Here is an 18086-nt window from a genome sequence, read left to right as displayed (position 1 = left end):
GATTTATGAATCAAGTATCTTTGTCCTTTATACAATATATCATTGTTGGGACCTTCAACGATAATTGTTTTCGAGGGATTCAAGTCAACAAAGTCTTGTCATCACAAATTTTTGCAACTAACCTTCTTTGAATAAAGCATAATAACTTCGCATATCGAGAAATAACCTTTTGCATCGCAAAGACATTGAGTACCGTTGATCTTTTCAGGGATGCTGTTGTTACATTTTGACCTTATAGCTAGAGTTAACTCCTCTTTCCGGAGGTTTTGTCTTCGGAATCGTTTTGCAGAATACAATAATTTTTTTTAGAAAAAAGTTTTAAGGCGGTTTTATTATGGTTTGAAAAATAGAAAAAAATGGTGTGAACAGAATGAAAAGATAACACAGACATATTCGTAAGATCTGCAGTGGGGTTAATATTTTCATTGCTGTTTTAGATAGTGTATTCTAGTATACAATGGTAACAAGTCACAAGCCCTTTGTTTCTTTCTTCGCCCATCTTAAAGTTAGAAGCCCAATTCTTACCTAACACCAAAAGAAAGAAAGAAACTGAATGTTCACCATAAAACCACTGAGCTCATAATTGTAAGTGAAAAAAAAAACATTATGTTAAGCTTTGCTTTCAGTTTCACAGTCACAGAGCTTTTTGCACTCTAATTACATGTGATTTAGTTGATAATGGCTTTAATGCACGCTGTGTTGGAATTCGGGTCCGTTAGCCCTGATTCATGTTTCCCCTACTACCTGTTCGCCCTAATACAGGTTCGCCCTGGGTCCGTTTGTCCTAATACCTATTCGCCCTGGGTCCGTTTGAATTCGTAGCCATGTTATATCATAAAATATTTCTGAGTAAACATGAATGACATTTTTTTTTAAATTCATCAGAAACGAATATGTTATTTAAATTTATCTTAATTTTATTTGTTAAAAGCCAAGTTCATAAGAAATATCATCAAATCTGTTATTAAACTTTAGTCAGACTTAATAAAATTGGTAGCGCTTGGGATTAATAAAAGATAAATACCTTTACTCCAAATGTGTACCCATTCCCGGCTACAAGTACCCTTCTCCAACACCTTGTAATGGATGACATGGTCATCTTCTAGGATCTCATCTGGTAGGTCTGGATCTGCGTTCAGTGATCTGAAAAGCTAAGGATAAAAATAAATTTTTAATTGGACTGACATATAAAATTAATTGTATGCAAAATATATTTTATTAATATCTGCCGATGCTTGTACAGAAATTGCTACACATGTGTATTTAGCAGATTGAGTATAATTAATTAAGAAATTTAAATCAAAGTTGCATCAATCTATCAATCAAATATAATATTGCATTATCATACATCAAGTTAATGATTTTACTGTCTTGTGTTCATAAACGCTGTTGATAATAAATTCTGTCTCATATCTTTGTATGACCACTTTGCTCATAATACTTTTAATTATTATTTGTAATTAATAGTTTAAAATTATACTTACGTGTCCATGGGTTCAGGTGGATCATCAGCATTCCTGTGACCTATGTCAAAGGTACCATCCAGTGGATTTGGTTGGTCAGGCTGCAGTGGTGCTGCTGGTTCTGGTTCTATACCTGGACCTGCTGCTGGTTCCTGGTCTACTGCTGGTTCAGGATCTGCTGCTGGTTCTGGGTCTACTGCTGGTTCAGGATCTGCTGCTGGTTCTGGCCAGTTTCTCTGCTCACGTGGTGCACAAATGAACTGCAATTCATTACCATGTTTGGCATCTTTGTAGGCTTGTAGGGAAATACCTGCAATTCAATTACATCATGTTTGTAAAAAATTACCGTTAAACAGATTTTTGAAACAGGACGAAGATCTGTAAACAAGAATGAGAAATGGTTGTTTATAATACGTATAAACATCTTACTTTTAAACGTCATACTACTTGTGTTTCTTTTCATTATTTCTTCAAAGAACTTACAGTTGTTCTTGCTTACATTTTTGAAACAGAATCAATGTCATATAAACAAGAAGGCTTGTTGTATTATTTTCTTGATTGTTTAAACATTATATTATTTTTGCTAAGCTAATTGTGTGGATTTCTTGATGAATTGAACATTATATTCTAAGCTTATTATATACTTTTTCAACCCAATATTTCGTTCTTAATAGAAACTGGCATATACGAAGATTCATTTCTATACATAAATACTTACCAGTCTGTGCTGCCACCTTCCATTCCATATACATCACAAGAAATTGTGTGCTGTCGAGGTCAAACCTCTCTGTCACATGAAATACACAAGTACTGTACCATAGTTTATGGAAGAATGACGAGGCTCCATATTCTACTTCCATATATACTTTTTTTGTCAAAACACACTCAAGAACAAAGCAGCCAAGCTGTGAAATAAATTTCCTTTAATGTCATCCAGTAAGATCAAAGATATAAATAATTAACAATTAATTACAATCAAAAGTAATTTATACTGAGTTGCTTATAAAAACAAATTTAATAAAGCAAATTAATTTACATTATAATAAATAAAATTTTCAAAAAATTATGTTCATTTTTTAAAATTTTACAAAAAATTATGTTCATATATAACAATAGTAAGAGTAGTAAAATTATACCTTATATTTAATAAAATAGGGCAAACGGACCCAGAGCGAACGTGTAATTAGGGCGAACGGACCCGATACTGCTGTGTTGTTATATTGCCATAGACCTGCAATTAAAGAGATTGGCAATACAATGAGATCCCACTTGATCAGAGGGCGGAGACGAGACTTGATTACTAAAGAAATTTGTAATAAAAAGTAATTACTTTCAACAAGGACTAACATGTAAACAGCCCCTGCATTCAAGGACCATTGATGACATTGATGTCAGTTCCAAACTTTTAACTGCTATTGTAAACTCAAATGATGAAGTTTCTTTCATAGTTGAAAAAGTTTTATTGTAGACAAGTTCAAGACTAACCAGTGTTAAGTCGCCACAAAATATCAATCATGATATCCCAATTGATCAGTTTCTGTTTATATAAAACACTTATCATTTCCTATCTTCTTTCCTTCTGACAGCAAGTTTAAACATAGGAATTTCTTTAGGAGATTAAATTTCATTTTCACGAATGTAAAATGTAATGAAACCATTTCTTCGACCAGATTTATGACAAACTAATTATTTTATTATGTGGACTTAAAACCCATGATTTTTTATTTCAAGCTTATCTACATCATTTTGAAAATGTGAATAAATGTTGCCTTGGAAGGTGTAAAATTTATATAATACATAAGTTAATGAATGGACATATGACACATCTCCGGAATTCTATAGTGATTTATGCTGTATCATCTGCCAAGGATCACGACAAATGTAAAATCTGCCTGGTGATGTCTGTACTTGGAAATTCATGCATATTTTCTTTTTTTTTTTTAATTTTCAATTGAAATTGCAATAAATAAAACTATCCATTAATACATTCTTTTTGACTATTGCTTATATTTTATCAATTTGGTAATTTTGTTATTAATTTTCATTAATGGACCAATTAACATATGACCAAAATGTCAACAAATTACTTTCTCTTTATTAGCATTGATCACTTTGTATTGCAGTTATGACCATCAGAAATGACAGATTGGTTACACTGTAATACTTGCTTTAGGCAGCCTGGTGAAGGAATAGGATTCAGTCTGACAAACTGTGGTCACATTTATTGTGAAAAATGTGCCAGTGTTGGTAAGTATGAAGACTCATTTAATGATTTTGTACCATAGAAAAGTGTTTGGAAAACAACTTTTGAAATTAACAGTGAATTATTATTAATTAGATATATATAAATTATATATTAGAGTAATTAATATAAAGCATTAATAGAATAAACTTTTTTTTTTTGGTCCAGATAGTATCAGTGATCAGTATTACTACTTGCTCAAGTCCATTTGGGCAAGCTTATATACTGGTGATACTTTCTATGAAGTTCACCTTAAGAAATATTGACAGTTCTGTTAATATATAAATAGAAAATGGTATGATTGCCAATGAGATTTTCATCCACCTAATGTCAAGCAACCAACAATTAAACTTCTACAGGTCACCACGCAGTTATCATTGATGGGCAAAACCCATACCATAAAGCAAGCTATAAAAGGCCCTCAAATAAATTATGTGAAACTATTCATAAAAGACAAAATTGACCGAATAAAAAAATTCTTTTATGGACTTCATGGTCTTTAGGACTTAATATAATTTTAGAAGCTATGCCTATGATGGGCGAAGCTCAATGTCGTATTAAAAGACAAAGCAGCTTCCCGCACTTGCTCAGTGGTCTACTTCTGTGTCAACAAATTCCGTCACTTCCGTCAGAATATTTTTTTGCCATTCATAGTCTGGTCTTACATTCTACATATACAAGACATCAATAACGCTCTATCCATAACATTGTCATGATCTGTTGATAATACTTACAATGTGAGTACTGACTTTAATTGTAATGAAAACATTGGACAAATGACTACTATTAGTATAAACTTTTAATATAATGTTTACTATATTTAAATAATTATTATTACACACTTTTTCCTTCTTGTTCTATTCACCTTTTTAAATCATGTCTGTCTTTCCCAGCATGCAATGAAAGGTGTTCAATGTGTGGAAGTGTTTGTGACAAGATTACTTTATCCAGTAAGGTAAGTTATACTGTATAACCATGGAGATTTTCTTCTCATATTTGGAACCATATCATATAGCTAGATTACCCCCTCATTCACAGTTGAATCTTTTGACCTAATGTACATGTAAATAGATATATGAAAATTATTAAACATTTTCATTTTTTTTCTATTTGATCAATATTTGAAATTTAACAATGTTTTATATACAATATATGTGTATATATTTTGAAGATGAAGCCAGAGGTGGAAAATTTTTTCACCAATCCCTTGGATTTGATAAAGAAAGATACAAAGAAATCAATACAGGTAATCCCATTTATATTGCTATCTTTTCTCTAATATCTGCCTAAACTTCATACCTCCTGACCAGTGTGGGAAAAAGTGTTCCACTCACTAAAATCTTTTTTGTACTCGGCAGATGATTGATTCAAATTCGTAAAACAAGTTGTTTTATTTTGTGACATTCCACATTTTAGAAGTTGTAAAGAATAAGCTTCATACAAAGATTGATAAAATCATTATGGAAACAGAACTGGTTTATATGTCAAACTACTCATTCCTTACTTCTACACTCTAGGCAGTTTATATGTCAAACTATACATTTCTTATGTCTACACTCTTGCTAGTTATTTTTTAGGTTGAAGTTTAAATTTGAAATTTGACCATCTTAAATAGAAATCCTGTTTAACACTTGATACATTGTAAGATTCTTTTTTTTTTCTAACAAATGCCACTCTGGTCTCTTAAACATTTTCAAAGAATTTAAGGAACAATATGTCAATAAAGTACGTCTAATTTTACACTTAAGATTGTTTGTGGAAAGGACTGCATGTTACTGGTATGTGTCTAGATATTGTGGAAATATATTGTTTCATATCTTTCTTCCAGTATCATGAGAAAAAATGTATTTGGATCATACACTCAAGAATATTTTGGAAACATTACAGGTATTGGAGTTCCAGCATAATCACAGAAGAAGATTTGTGGAGCATCAAAGAAAGCAGGTATTGATATGTACTGCACAGTTTTAGAAAGTGTCAAATGACTTCTACTTTATATGGCTTATAATTTTCAACCTCCATGAAAATTAAAGTTTTAAATATGGCCATTATTCCAAATTTTCCCTTTTTGTCACTTTGCCACTTGCAGATTTATCTAAACTATATTTTTTTAAAGAAAAAAAAACAAAAAAGCTGTCAGTGTCTAATTTACTACTCAGATAACCTAATGCATTTAAACCAAGTATGCAATTTTAGACAACATTTAGAAACAGATCTGAATGTATTGGACTGAAAATTTCTCATTTTTTAACTAATTATTTTATATAATTGTGCACAGGATATTTTGCCATTGGTACAGGTATTAAGAGTGAAGGTTTTTGAGCTTTCCATCTCTATCAAGAGGAAAATATATGTTTTAATTATAAAAACTTTATTAGGCAATAAGAACTCACTAACTTATTCAAATATTTGATAAAATTAAAAATTCATAGCTGCTTATTGATAAAAGCTTTTCTTTGATAAAATATCAGATGATTGATTGATATTTTTTTAATTTATGAAAATTGTGCCTTTTTTACAACTTAATTTCATTTCAGTATTAAAGGAAAGGGCTGAGAAGATTTATACAAATTATCTCCCCTTGAAAGTTTTCACAGATTTTCACTGTTTTTTTTTTATTTCTAACATGGAGTACTAGTGTTTCATTATTGAAAACAGATTCAAATTGTTTTTAATGCTGGTATCTGATTATTCGACCAATTTTCCAGGGATGTCAGTAGTATTTTAAGTAGCAGGAAAAAAGAAAAAGTAGCAGGTAAACTGAGGAAAACTTTGCGAGAGTTCACCCATTTATAGCTCACCTGGCCAAAGGCCATGTGAGCTATTGCCATCACTTGGGTGTCCGTCGTCATGGTTAACAATTTTTCAAATCTCTTCTCCTCTGACACTACTTGACCAGTTGGAACCAAACTTTGTATGAATGTTCCTTGTGGTATCGGGCATAGAACTGGTGTGGGGACTTTTGATCTGTCGAAAAACATGGCCGCTGTTACTAAAAATAGAAGATAGGGGTCAGACAGTAGTTTTTCACATATATCTCCAGAACCATTCGGTTTACCCAAATTCTGACTTATGGTTCAGCATGATGAGATCAATCTGTGGTCAAATTTTTGTTTTAATCTGTTAAGCCATATTAGAGTTATTGCCCTTTTTTGAGTTTTTTTTTGTTGTTTTTTATGTTATTTCTTTCAAAATCTTCTCTTCTGTCACTACTTGACCATTTGGAACCAAACTTGGTATGAATGTTCCTTGGGGTATCCTGCATAGAACTGATGTGGAGATTTTTAATCTGTCGAAAAAATCATGGCCAATGTTACTAAAAATAGAACAAAGGGGGTCAAACAGTAGTTTTTCGCATACATCTCCAAAACTGTTAGGTTTAGCAAAATTGTTTCTATAGCTGAAATGACCCTTATTATAAGGCCTTCAAAGTCTTAAGGGATCAAAGTTGTCAGATGACTCCTTGTAAGAGTTATCGCCCTTGAAAGATGAAAAATTACATTTTTTTTTTTTTTTTTTACAGTTTTCAGCCAATATCTTGATAACTATAATAGATAGAAACTTTCAATTGCTGAAATGATCCTTATGATAGTACTACCAAAGTCTTCTTGAGTCAAAATTGTGGGATAACTCCTTGTTAAATTTATTGCCCTTGAAAGACAAACTTTAACCAGGTGAGCGAGTCAGACTCCTGGGAGCCTCTTGTTGAAAATAGAGTAGCTGTCAAAAAATGAATAATTAAGCACTAAATTTAAACTGTTGACATCTTCTATTGACATCCCTGTTTTCAAAATATTCTCAGATAAGTTGCTTAGTGATCGATTTTGATACCTTCAATGTACATGTACCATATTAAAGTGGATTTTGGCTTATACAATTTTGATGTCAAATTAAAGCCAACTTTCACATTAAGTACCAGTATTGATAATTATTTGATTAATTTTGTCCTTTGATGTTTGTAGATTATGAAGATGGAGAAGTATGTCAAACACCTACAACAAACTTTGTCCCAAAGTCAGGAATCGGAAGGGTCAGTTTCTGTGGGTAGTATTTTTCATTTATATTTAGAAAAAGCTTCATTTACAGTAATTGGTATACATTTCTACACAGAATTTTTAATACATGCATGTTAACATGCTGCATATGTTTTTGAAAATCTCAATGAATTTATTGCTGATAAGAGATGCTTTTAAGTACAGTAAAAGAATATAAACAAAAAGTATTTTTTATTTTTCTTTCATAGTAAACTGAAGGAAGAGAATGCTTATCTAAAAAGGCTTCTTACAGAGAAGGTAAGAGAAGCATGTTGCTCCATTTTTATATTCTGTTTAAAAGGTTTGATTTTGATAAACTCTGTGCCTATTAAGTGGGCACAGTTTGGATGTTCTTTTTTTAAGACTATTGACATTTTTTATTAATTATGTACTGTTATAAATCTCTCTAGTACCCCAGGGACAGCCAATCTAGAGATCCTTGTAAAATCTGTAAGTCCTCATCAACAGGGATAAAGAGGGCACATGTAAAATTAGATACAACTCAGACTAGCTGAAATCATACATTTTTCTCTTGACATTTTTACAACACTGCAACAAAAATGAATGTTCTTAAACATTCAGTAAGGGAGACATGTGAATTATTTACCAATATAATTTCATGCTTTTGATATGGAATAAATGGAATCATTGGCTTAGTTAGTTGTCAATGTACTTAAACAATGTCGTACCAACAAATATGATGTATTTTTCCTTTAATCATGGGAGATAACTCTTATTTTTCTAGGGATTAGGTGGACATGGAAGGTATGTATAGCTATATTCTTTCTAGGGATTAGATGGACACGGAAGGTATGTATAGCTATATTCTTTCTACTGGCATTAAGTGTAGTACTGAACTGACAATACCTATGGAACAGAACAGAACTTTTATTGGTTAAAATCCACACATTTGGATTGCTACCAAAACAATACAAACAAACATATTTATGAACAGTCATACTAAACACAGTGAGAATAAACCATCTATCATTGAAAATTGTTTATTGCAGACACATGTGACATGTTATTTTGCAAAAGTTTTAAAATTTATTGTTGAGTTGTAACTGAGACTTATATTGATGTAAGTTAATTTGTTTAAAAAAACAGGGATCTTTTCTGTACAAAAAGCTTAAAATAAGTAAAGAAACCTTTGTTGTAGGAAGATACTTTTTTAAATCATTGTTAAAAGTAATAACTTCTGTGTTTTTTTTAGGCCATTGACTCCAGGGAGGCAGTTTAGTCCAGTTTCTAGAGGTATATGTTTATCCAAATTGTAATTTAACATTTGTGCTATATGTGTAAAAGTACTATTTGAAAAAGATGTACAAACATGTATATCATTATAACATAAAGTAAGGAAAACACATAACATGGTGAATTTGCCAAGAATAACTGCTAGTTATTAACATTAACAAGTGTGAGGTATATGGTAGACATGATCTACCTGTTGACTTACTCATTAATTGACTATAGGTGAGGGTTGTCTGCAAATACTCATCTCAGCCACTTGATGTTTTGGTATTAGCTTTCATATCACAACTCATACGTAATGCCAGAGGTTACCATAACTATATAGACTTTTTGTATCACGCTAGACTTCTTACAATTAGGCAAACAGGGTTACCAGATTGAAGTCATCATTACAGAAGTTTTATGGTCGTCATCATGAACTTGTGGATCGTTACGGTGTATCCATCTGCATCATGAAAGCTGATTTGTTCAATGTGTCATGGTTTCCCTGTCCTCTTTCCTCTACCCTGGACTTGACTGTTTATGAGCAACTTGGCAGGTGTTTCTAGAAAAAACAGAGCACGCTTACCCTACCAGTGCACCTGGTCCATACTCCCAGTTTTTAGTGGAGTCTTAGTTGCTCATTTAACTTTTTTTCACTTTGTATGCATTATTTTGTTTTTTTTATGTTCTTTGTTGTATTAGACTATTTTCCATGTCTGGTCTTTGTCCCTGGATTACATTCTTTTGATTTCCACTAGAAACTTGGTTTCCTTGATTACTCCTTGGCAGAAGCTTGATATTGGTATGCAATATTTGTTTCAATTTCAGACTTATGTGGCATCTAGTAAGGATAGCAGGGGTTGTTTTAGACTAGTTTAAAATTAAGCTTCTAAACTGTAACCCCCAAAAAGGTTAGATATAGGTTAAACAGATACAAGCAGATTTCCAAATAAGACCACAGAAGTTCCACACTATTTTGCCTCTAATGTAGATTTATTGTTTTTCAGGTTCTCCTGGATATAGTTTTAAGGTTAGTCAAAATATAATTATGTATCAATGCATTTACATTTATACTATTTTGGAGGGGGATACCATGGAGTGATAGAGAAAATGTTTGTCACAAAAATCTTGGCTCTCAATGGATGGTTTGGTTTCAAATTTGGTGTGTTGCTACATAGATGGAGCTTATGTTGTAAGCAGTTTTGGTTGCTGTCCAATATCAACTTCCTGTATGAGTGAGGGTATCCATAGCATGACAATACATGAAACTTCATGTATTGCTTTGTTTCAATGTATTTCATGCACTGACTGTTTTACATATTGTTTTTCATGGTTGCTAATTTCTGTAGATTCTATCAACTGATTGAACCTAATCAATGAGGTTGGTTTTCACATTTTTTAAATTTACTAAGTTGATCATAAAACAAAAATAAGTACACCACCAGAACTGTGACATTTTTATTAACTTTTGATACATGTGTATCCTTTAACATTTTTAATTATAAGTTTTTTAAAGAATTTACAAAAATTTTGCTATAACAGATAAAAACCTTTCTTAAAGATACTTATAATTGTTTTTTTTTTTTGGATATTCAATGGGGATATGGTCTCATATTCTCATGACAATCCTGACTAACATTATATGTTTCTATGATCATTATCAGCAATGTTTAATGTGACTTACTAGGCACATTGGATTGGCAAATCATTACAGAGAGTTAAAATTAATTCCATTTCTATGGCATATGCCATCTCTTGTTACTCTTGTGCATTTCCATAGGAAGAAAACTCTTATTGGATTTAAAAGAAGGCAATACATGGAACCAATTAATATGAAAGATGTATTAAATCAATATTCTTTCAGAGTTCTGGTTCTGGAAGTTCAGGAAGAGCTGTACGGACTTCACCAGTTGGAAGACATTGTATGTATAATCAATTGATGTTAGGCATAATAATATACTACACATGCTCTCACGGCTACATTTTATATTCCTGTTGAACTTCTCATGCTAACACTAGGCCATGTTTCATATTCCTGTTGGACCTCTGTTGCTAACATTAAAGGGAAAGACCACCTTTGCATTAAGTTAGACTCTTATGAAAAATCATACCCACATAAACAAAAATAAATAACCTTTAATGCAAAATGTGCTTTTATAAAATACTCAAGGCTATGCATAATTCGAAATCTTTGAAATATATGTGGATAGCAATCTTGCAGAACTCTCCTATCAGAAGGAAGATCATGATCAGACTTTATTGATTTTTGCCAATAGCTTCCGATTGGCTTGTGACGTCACTGTCATGTACTGCATATAATATGTATAAACAAAGAATATTCCATAAATATTACTATGATCCTATTTATATAATCACCAAAACATGCAGTCTTGTCAAGCTTACGATTACACGAATGATAAAAAGAAATATTCAAAAAGTATTTTGACCATCAACACAAACTTCCTTCGAAGGTAGCCATTAGATTTTCCACAGATATTCTAGTCTTCTGGCTGCAAATCCCGTTGTTCATCAATGTTGTCTGACACTTGCTTACACAATGTGCCTCAATCTCTTCTTCTGTTTATTTTGGGTTGAAATTATGGGGGAAAGCCCAAAATTTGCAATTTCTTCAGACTTCATAATCAATTACCTATTTACTTTCACTTTACAAACCAACTTCGTGATGTCACGGCTAAACTGATCATGGTTGCACCCATATGCGTGGGAAATTCACATTCCAAAATTATAAATAGCGATTAATTAGTTAAGAAAAGGAAATTATTTTTTTTTTAATTTAATTTTCTTGAACATTTAACAGATTACTTTTGATATTTATGATTTGCACAATAACATGGTCTTCTCCTTTAAGCTACATTTTATATTCCTGTTGGACCTCTCATGCTAACATTAGGCCAATTTTATATTCCTATAGGATTTCTCATGCCACATTTTTGCATTTTATATTCCTGTTGGTCTCTTATGCTTACATGGCATGCAGCCTATACCTCATGCTTCCTTCTTTAATAGGCCCATCTACCCTTGAGCTCATAAAGGCATGCCATTTGTTGTTTTGAACTTTTACTTTCAGATGACAAATTGCCGTTAATATATCAAAACCAGACTTGTTGTGTTATGTGGATATATGCTTTAACCCTGCTATGGTATATAGTTCTAGCATTATGTAACTCTTTGTAATTCATTGTAGGTTCACCAGGATTCAATCATCATCTGGTAAGGTTATTAGGTCACTTTTTTTCCTAGACTGTAATAAATAGATCATTACTTATGGAAGTATTTCTTATTTAGATTGATATAGATAATTATACCTCTATCTTTAGGCATTGTATGTGGCTGTTTTACTGCTATTTGTACTATGTACATCAGTGTGTATAACTCTCCCATAGATTTTTATCAGTTGAAACATAGGGACCCTTCAATGAATTCATTTGAAATTAGATATGCAACTTTCCTATACAATATTGTCACTGTGACATAAGTTTTTAATTTCTTAAAAATTACACATATAAAGATATTATGATTCCTAAAAAAAAGTGCTTTTGAATTGTTTTTTTTCCAAAAGCTGAGTCAAGACAGCTATGGAGAGTAATGAAAAAGATGCATAATTTGTCATCATGTGAGGGGTTTACATCTTACTTTACAGACATTACAAAGTTCTATAACATCAGGAAGATTATCTGTTAGGACTCCTCCATCTGGTGGAAAAATAGGTATGTTGCTTAACATTTATAGAATTATGTAAGACACCATTTATTTGATTGAAAAATAATTATGATTATAAATATATGTAATACTGATTATTGTATTACAAGCTATTATTCTTATTATCAAAAAATAGATGTATTGATTCTATGAAATTAAATTAAAAGCAAGTATTTATATAGTGAAGCTTAGACTACGTGCCCTTGATATAAGTTTTATGTTTTCATATTCAGCATTTTTTCAAATTTGAATTAATGCAGTATATCTTTTGCTTTTCAAATAGAGAAATGGTGAATATTTAAAAGTCATCCATTGAGAACCTGCCATATTTTGGGGCAAGAATCATCAAATATCAAAACCATGAAATAGAAGCAAAAGTATAAACTAGATTGGACTATGCAAACAGTTCTATTTTCATTTTCTTGTATTTATTCACCTCTGTACCAAAGAGATACAAATAAATATTAATACCAGTAAGCTTTGGGATCAGCATAAAAGGAAACTTAATCAGTAATTCTTTGGTTATAAAAGTAAAACTTGTGTTTAATCTTTGACAGGAACAATACAAGGAACACCATTGACCAAGTCAATGACAATTCCACACACTCCACAGTAAGTAAATATAGCACTGCTGACCCAGTCAATGACAATTCCACACACTCCACAGTAAGTAAATATAGCACTGCTGACCCAGTCAATGACAACACACACTCCACAATAAGTAAATATAGCACTGCTGACCCAGTCAATGACTGCAGTAAGTATATAGAACACTATTGACCCAGTCAATGACAATTCCACACACTCCACAATAAGTAAATATAGCACTGCTGACCCAGTCAATGACTACAGTAAGTACATAGAACACTGCTGACCCAGTCAATGACAATTACACACATTCCACAGAAAGTAAATATAGCACTGCTGACCCAGTCAATGACTGCAGTAAGTATATAGAACACTGTTGACCCAGTCAATGACAATTCCACACACTCCACAATTAGTTATTATACCACTGCTGACCCAGTCAATGACAATTCCACACACTCCACAGTAAGTAAATAGAGCACTGCTGACTCAGTCAGTGACTACAGTAAATATATAGAACACCACTGACCCAGACAATGACAATTCCACACACTCCACAGTAAGTAACTAGAGCACTGCTGACTCAGTCAGTGACAATTCCACACACTCCACAGTAAGTAACTAGAGCACTGCTGACTCAGTCAGTGACAATTCCACACACTCCACAGTAAGTAAATATAGCACTGCTGACCCAGTCAATGACTGCAGTAAGTATATAGAACACTATTGACCCAGTCAATGACAATTCCACACACTCCACAGTAAGTAAATATAGCACTGCTGACCCAGTCAATGACTACAGTAAGTACATAGAACACTGCTGACCCAGTCAATGACAATTACACACATTCCACAGAAAGTAAATATAGCACTGCTGACCCAGTCAATGACTGCAGTAAGTATATAGAACACTGTTGACCCAGTCAATGACAATTCCACACACTCCACAATTAGTTATTATACCACTGCTGACCCAGTCAATGACAATTCCACACACTCCACAGTAAGTAAATAGAGCACTGCTGACTCAGTCAGTGACTACAGTAAGTATATAGAACACCACTGACCCAGACAATGACAATTCCACACACTCCACAGTAAGTAACTAGAGCACTGCTGACTCAGTCAGTGACAATTCCACACACTCCACAGTAAGTAACTAGAGCACTGCTGACTCAGTCAGTGACAATTCCACACACTCCACAGTAAGTAAATATAGCATTGCTGACCCAGTCAATGGCAACTCCACACACTCAAGTCAGTAAGTACATGTATGTAGAATGCCACTGAACCAGTCCATGACAAATCCAAACACTCCAGTCACTATGTACATGTCAATTCTACACACTCCAGAGAAAGTAAATAGAGCACTGCTGACTCAGTCAGTGACTACAGTAAATATATAGAACACCACTGACCTACACAATTTTACACACTCCACAGAAAGTAAATAGAGCACTGCTGACTCAATCAATTACAATCCACACATTCCACAGTAAATAAATAGAACACTGCTGACTCAATCAATTCTTATTCCACACACTTGATAGGAAGTATATAAAAACCACTGACCAAGTCAATGGAAACTCCACACACTCCATTCAGTAAGTACAGGTATATAGAGCACCACTGAACCATTCAGTGACAAATCCAAACACTTCAGTCAGTAAGTACATGTATATAGAACACCATTGAACCAGTCAATGACAAATCCAAACACTCCAGTCAGTAAGTACATGTATATAGACCACTGAACCAGTCAATGACAAACCCAAACACTTCAGTCAGTAAGTACATGTATATAGAACACCACTGAACCAGTCAATGACAAACCCAAACACCCCAGTCACTAAGTACATGTACATAGAACAACACTGACCCAGTCAATGGCAAATCCAAACACTTCAGTCACTAAGCACATGTATAAAGAACACCACTGAACCAGTCAATGACAAACCCAAACACCCCAGTCACTAAGTACATGTATATAGAACACCACTGAACCAGTCAGTGACAAATCCAAACACTCCAGTCAGTAAGTACATGTATATAAAACACCATTGAACCATTCAGTGACAAATCCAAACACTTCAGTCACTAAGCACATGTATATAGAACACCACTGAACCAGTCAATGACAAACCCAAACACCCCAGTCACTAAGTACATGTATATAGAACACCACTGAACCAGTCAGTGACAAATCCAAACACTCCAGTCAGTAAGTACATGTATATAGAACACCATTGAACCAGTCAATGACAAATCCAAACACTCCAGTCAGTAAGTACATGTATATAGACCACTGAACCAGTCAATGACAAACCCAAACACTTCAGTCAGTAAGTACATGTATATAGAACACCACTGAACCAGTCAATGACAAACCCAAACACCCCAGTCACTAAGTACATGTACATAGAACAACACTGACCCAGTCAATGGCAAATCCAAACACTTCAGTCACTAAGCACATGTATAAAGAACACCACTGAACCAGTCAATGACAAACCCAAACACCCCAGTCACTAAGTACATGTATATAGAACACCACTGAACCAGTCAGTGACAAATCCAAACACTCCAGTCAGTAAGTACATGTATATAAAACACCATTGAACCATTCAGTGACAAATCCAAACACTTCAGTCACTAAGCACATGTATATAGAACACCACTGAACCAGTCAATGACAAACCCAAACACCCCAGTCACTAAGTACATGTATATAGAACACCACTGAACCAGTCAGTGACAAATCCAAACACTCCAGTCAGTAAGTACATGTATATAAAACACCATTGAACCATTTAGTGACAAATCCAAACACTTCAGTCACTAAGCACATGTATATAGAACACCACTGAACCAGTCAATGACAAACCCAAACACCCCAGTCACTAAGTACATGTATATAAAACACCACTGAACCAGTCAGTGACAAATCCAAACACTCCAGTCAGTAAGTACATGTATATAGAACACCATTGAACCATTCAATGACAATCCAAACACTTCAGTCAGTAAGTACATGTATATAGACCACTGAACCAGCCAATGACAAACCCAAACACTTCAGTCACTAAGCACATGTATATAGAACACCACTGAACCAGTCAATGACAAATCCAAACACTTCAATCAGTAAGTACATGTATATAGACCACTGAACCAGCCAATGACAAACCCAAACACTTCAGTCACTAAGCACATGTATATAGAACACCACTGAACCAGTCAATGACAATCAAATTCCACACATTCTACAGTAAATACTTATATAATGTTGAAGTAGTTGCTCCACTTTTGTAAATAAAAGTAAGAATATTGCAATAGTTATTTAACTTTATTGTATAGAGATATTTATATAATGCAAATATTCTTTCGCAATTATATTGAGACAAAATTCTATTATAGTATCTTTTTTCTATTGCAAAATCTCTGTATTGAATTTCAAAATGGTGTATCAGATACTACCATACAAATGAATCGCATGATCTGCTTAGTATTACAGGTCAGTTTCCCCTCCAATATCATGGTAATTTTTGTATTACAGGTCTGTTCCCTGTCCAATATCATTATCTGATTTGTATTACAGGTCAGTTCCCCATCCAATATCATTATCTGATTGGCAGCTGACACCAGATTAATCAGGTATGGATTTATTATAAACAATCTTGTTACATCAGTTCAAACCTCCACCTCAGTAAGACCTAGTGAAAAAAAAGTTAAAGGCAGTTTACTGGACTTTACTAACATTTGGAGAGCCTTCTATTGGTCATTGGAACAACCAATCATCAGTTCAGCAAAATGGGCATTTTACCCTAAACATGTAATAAAAAACAAAATTCAAAGTCACACATGATGTCATAAAGTACTGCTTTCTCTGGTCTCTGGTTGTTTTTTTATGTTATTTTGTTTGGTTTTTTTTTTGGGGGGGGGTCTGGAAATGTAAACCACATGCTCCTATAAAATCACAAGCTATCTTGATAACAATAGACATTCATGGTTGAAATATCTTAATTGATGAAGTATGACGAAAAATAGAGGTATGACATTTATTGGTGGGTTTCACAATTATTTAGTCACTTATTAAGTATAAGTGTTTGTAAGGATCAGGCAAAATTGGATTCACTCAGAAACTTTTCTATAGAATCTTATAAAAATGAGATTTTTAACAGAGTTATCTGTCAAAGAAATGTTCATTTTCAGTGCATTTCAATGGAATTGTAACTCAGTGGTTCGGCTTGATATGGAAAATCTTGTCTGTTTTCCTTGATTCTGATGGTGCAAACAGTCAAATTACACTTTCAAAAATGATGGTTTTTTTCACCAACTGTTGGATTCTTACAGGGACAGACACTTAATAGTATTTTTCCTTTGCTTTCCTTTTTATGTGTGCCTGAACTGCAAAAAAGACTTAACTAAGCAAATAGTAAGCAGATAGGCAATATTCATTAATGATATGACAAAATTTATCAAACAAGGCCAAATTTGATGATTTAACAGGTATATACCCCTTTATAGATTTCTTGAACTTGAAATATTTTCTTGTGTATTTGCTATGGCACAAGGTTTATTAGTTGGTAGAATTAAACTTTACAGAGCTAATGTCAATTGATAAATTGTTCTAACATGTGTATTTGCCATTGTATCCAAAACACGAGAAAGATTCAGAACTATTTTTTTTTAAATTTCAGATTGACAGTAAACAGAAAATCGTTTTAAAGTAGTGGAAAAAGATTCAATTTAAATAAGTTATTCTTCGCAGTTAAAAGCAGTAAAATAAACATATTAATAAGTTTA

At 33.1% G+C, this 18086-nt stretch overlaps 2 protein-coding genes across 5 annotated transcripts in view; one reads left to right on the top strand and one right to left on the bottom strand.

Moving 5' to 3' along the window:
- The window catches only part of LOC148615758 (T-cell activation inhibitor, mitochondrial-like), a 10535-nt gene extending 10266 nt beyond the window's left edge, over positions 1 to 269 (bottom strand). Inside the window, exon 1 of one of the 2 annotated variants that reach the window (XM_088582328.1) lies at positions 123 to 269. In XM_088582328.1, the coding sequence (XP_088438454.1) occupies positions 123 to 175 (53 nt within the window). In that variant the 5' untranslated portion in view covers positions 176 to 269. The remainder of the gene's footprint in view (positions 1 to 122) is intronic. The other variant, XM_088582329.1, reaches the window with a different exon arrangement.
- On the top strand, positions 251 to 18086 carry LOC148615757 (E3 ubiquitin-protein ligase RNF212B-like). Of its 3 annotated transcripts, none has more exons than XM_088582332.1 (16): positions 251 to 395; positions 3587 to 3710; positions 4599 to 4660; positions 4877 to 4951; positions 5593 to 5649; positions 7668 to 7735; positions 7949 to 7997; positions 8485 to 8504; positions 8953 to 8993; positions 9980 to 10002; positions 10837 to 10894; positions 12178 to 12203; positions 12634 to 12700; positions 13250 to 13304; positions 16879 to 16934; positions 17981 to 18086. In XM_088582332.1, exons 2-15 carry the CDS (start codon positions 3602 to 3604, stop codon positions 16928 to 16930), a joined length of 762 nt encoding a protein of 253 aa, XP_088438458.1. In that variant the 5' UTR covers positions 251 to 395; positions 3587 to 3601; the 3' UTR covers positions 16931 to 16934; positions 17981 to 18086. The 3 variants fall into 3 exon arrangements, with proteins under 3 accessions (XP_088438458.1, XP_088438460.1, XP_088438459.1); XM_088582334.1 differs by lacking the exon at positions 251 to 395 and adding an exon at positions 517 to 585; XM_088582333.1 differs by lacking the exon at positions 251 to 395 and adding an exon at positions 2640 to 2785.

The sequence above is a fragment of the Perna viridis genome, chromosome 5 (genome assembly GCF_037379345.1).
Source record: "Perna viridis isolate PV_CMFRI_1.1 ecotype Kerala chromosome 5, ASM3737934v1, whole genome shotgun sequence".
In the NCBI taxonomy this organism is placed as follows: Eukaryota; Metazoa; Mollusca; class Bivalvia; order Mytilida; family Mytilidae; genus Perna; species Perna viridis.
This window is presented reverse-complemented; position numbering and strand designations above follow the sequence as displayed.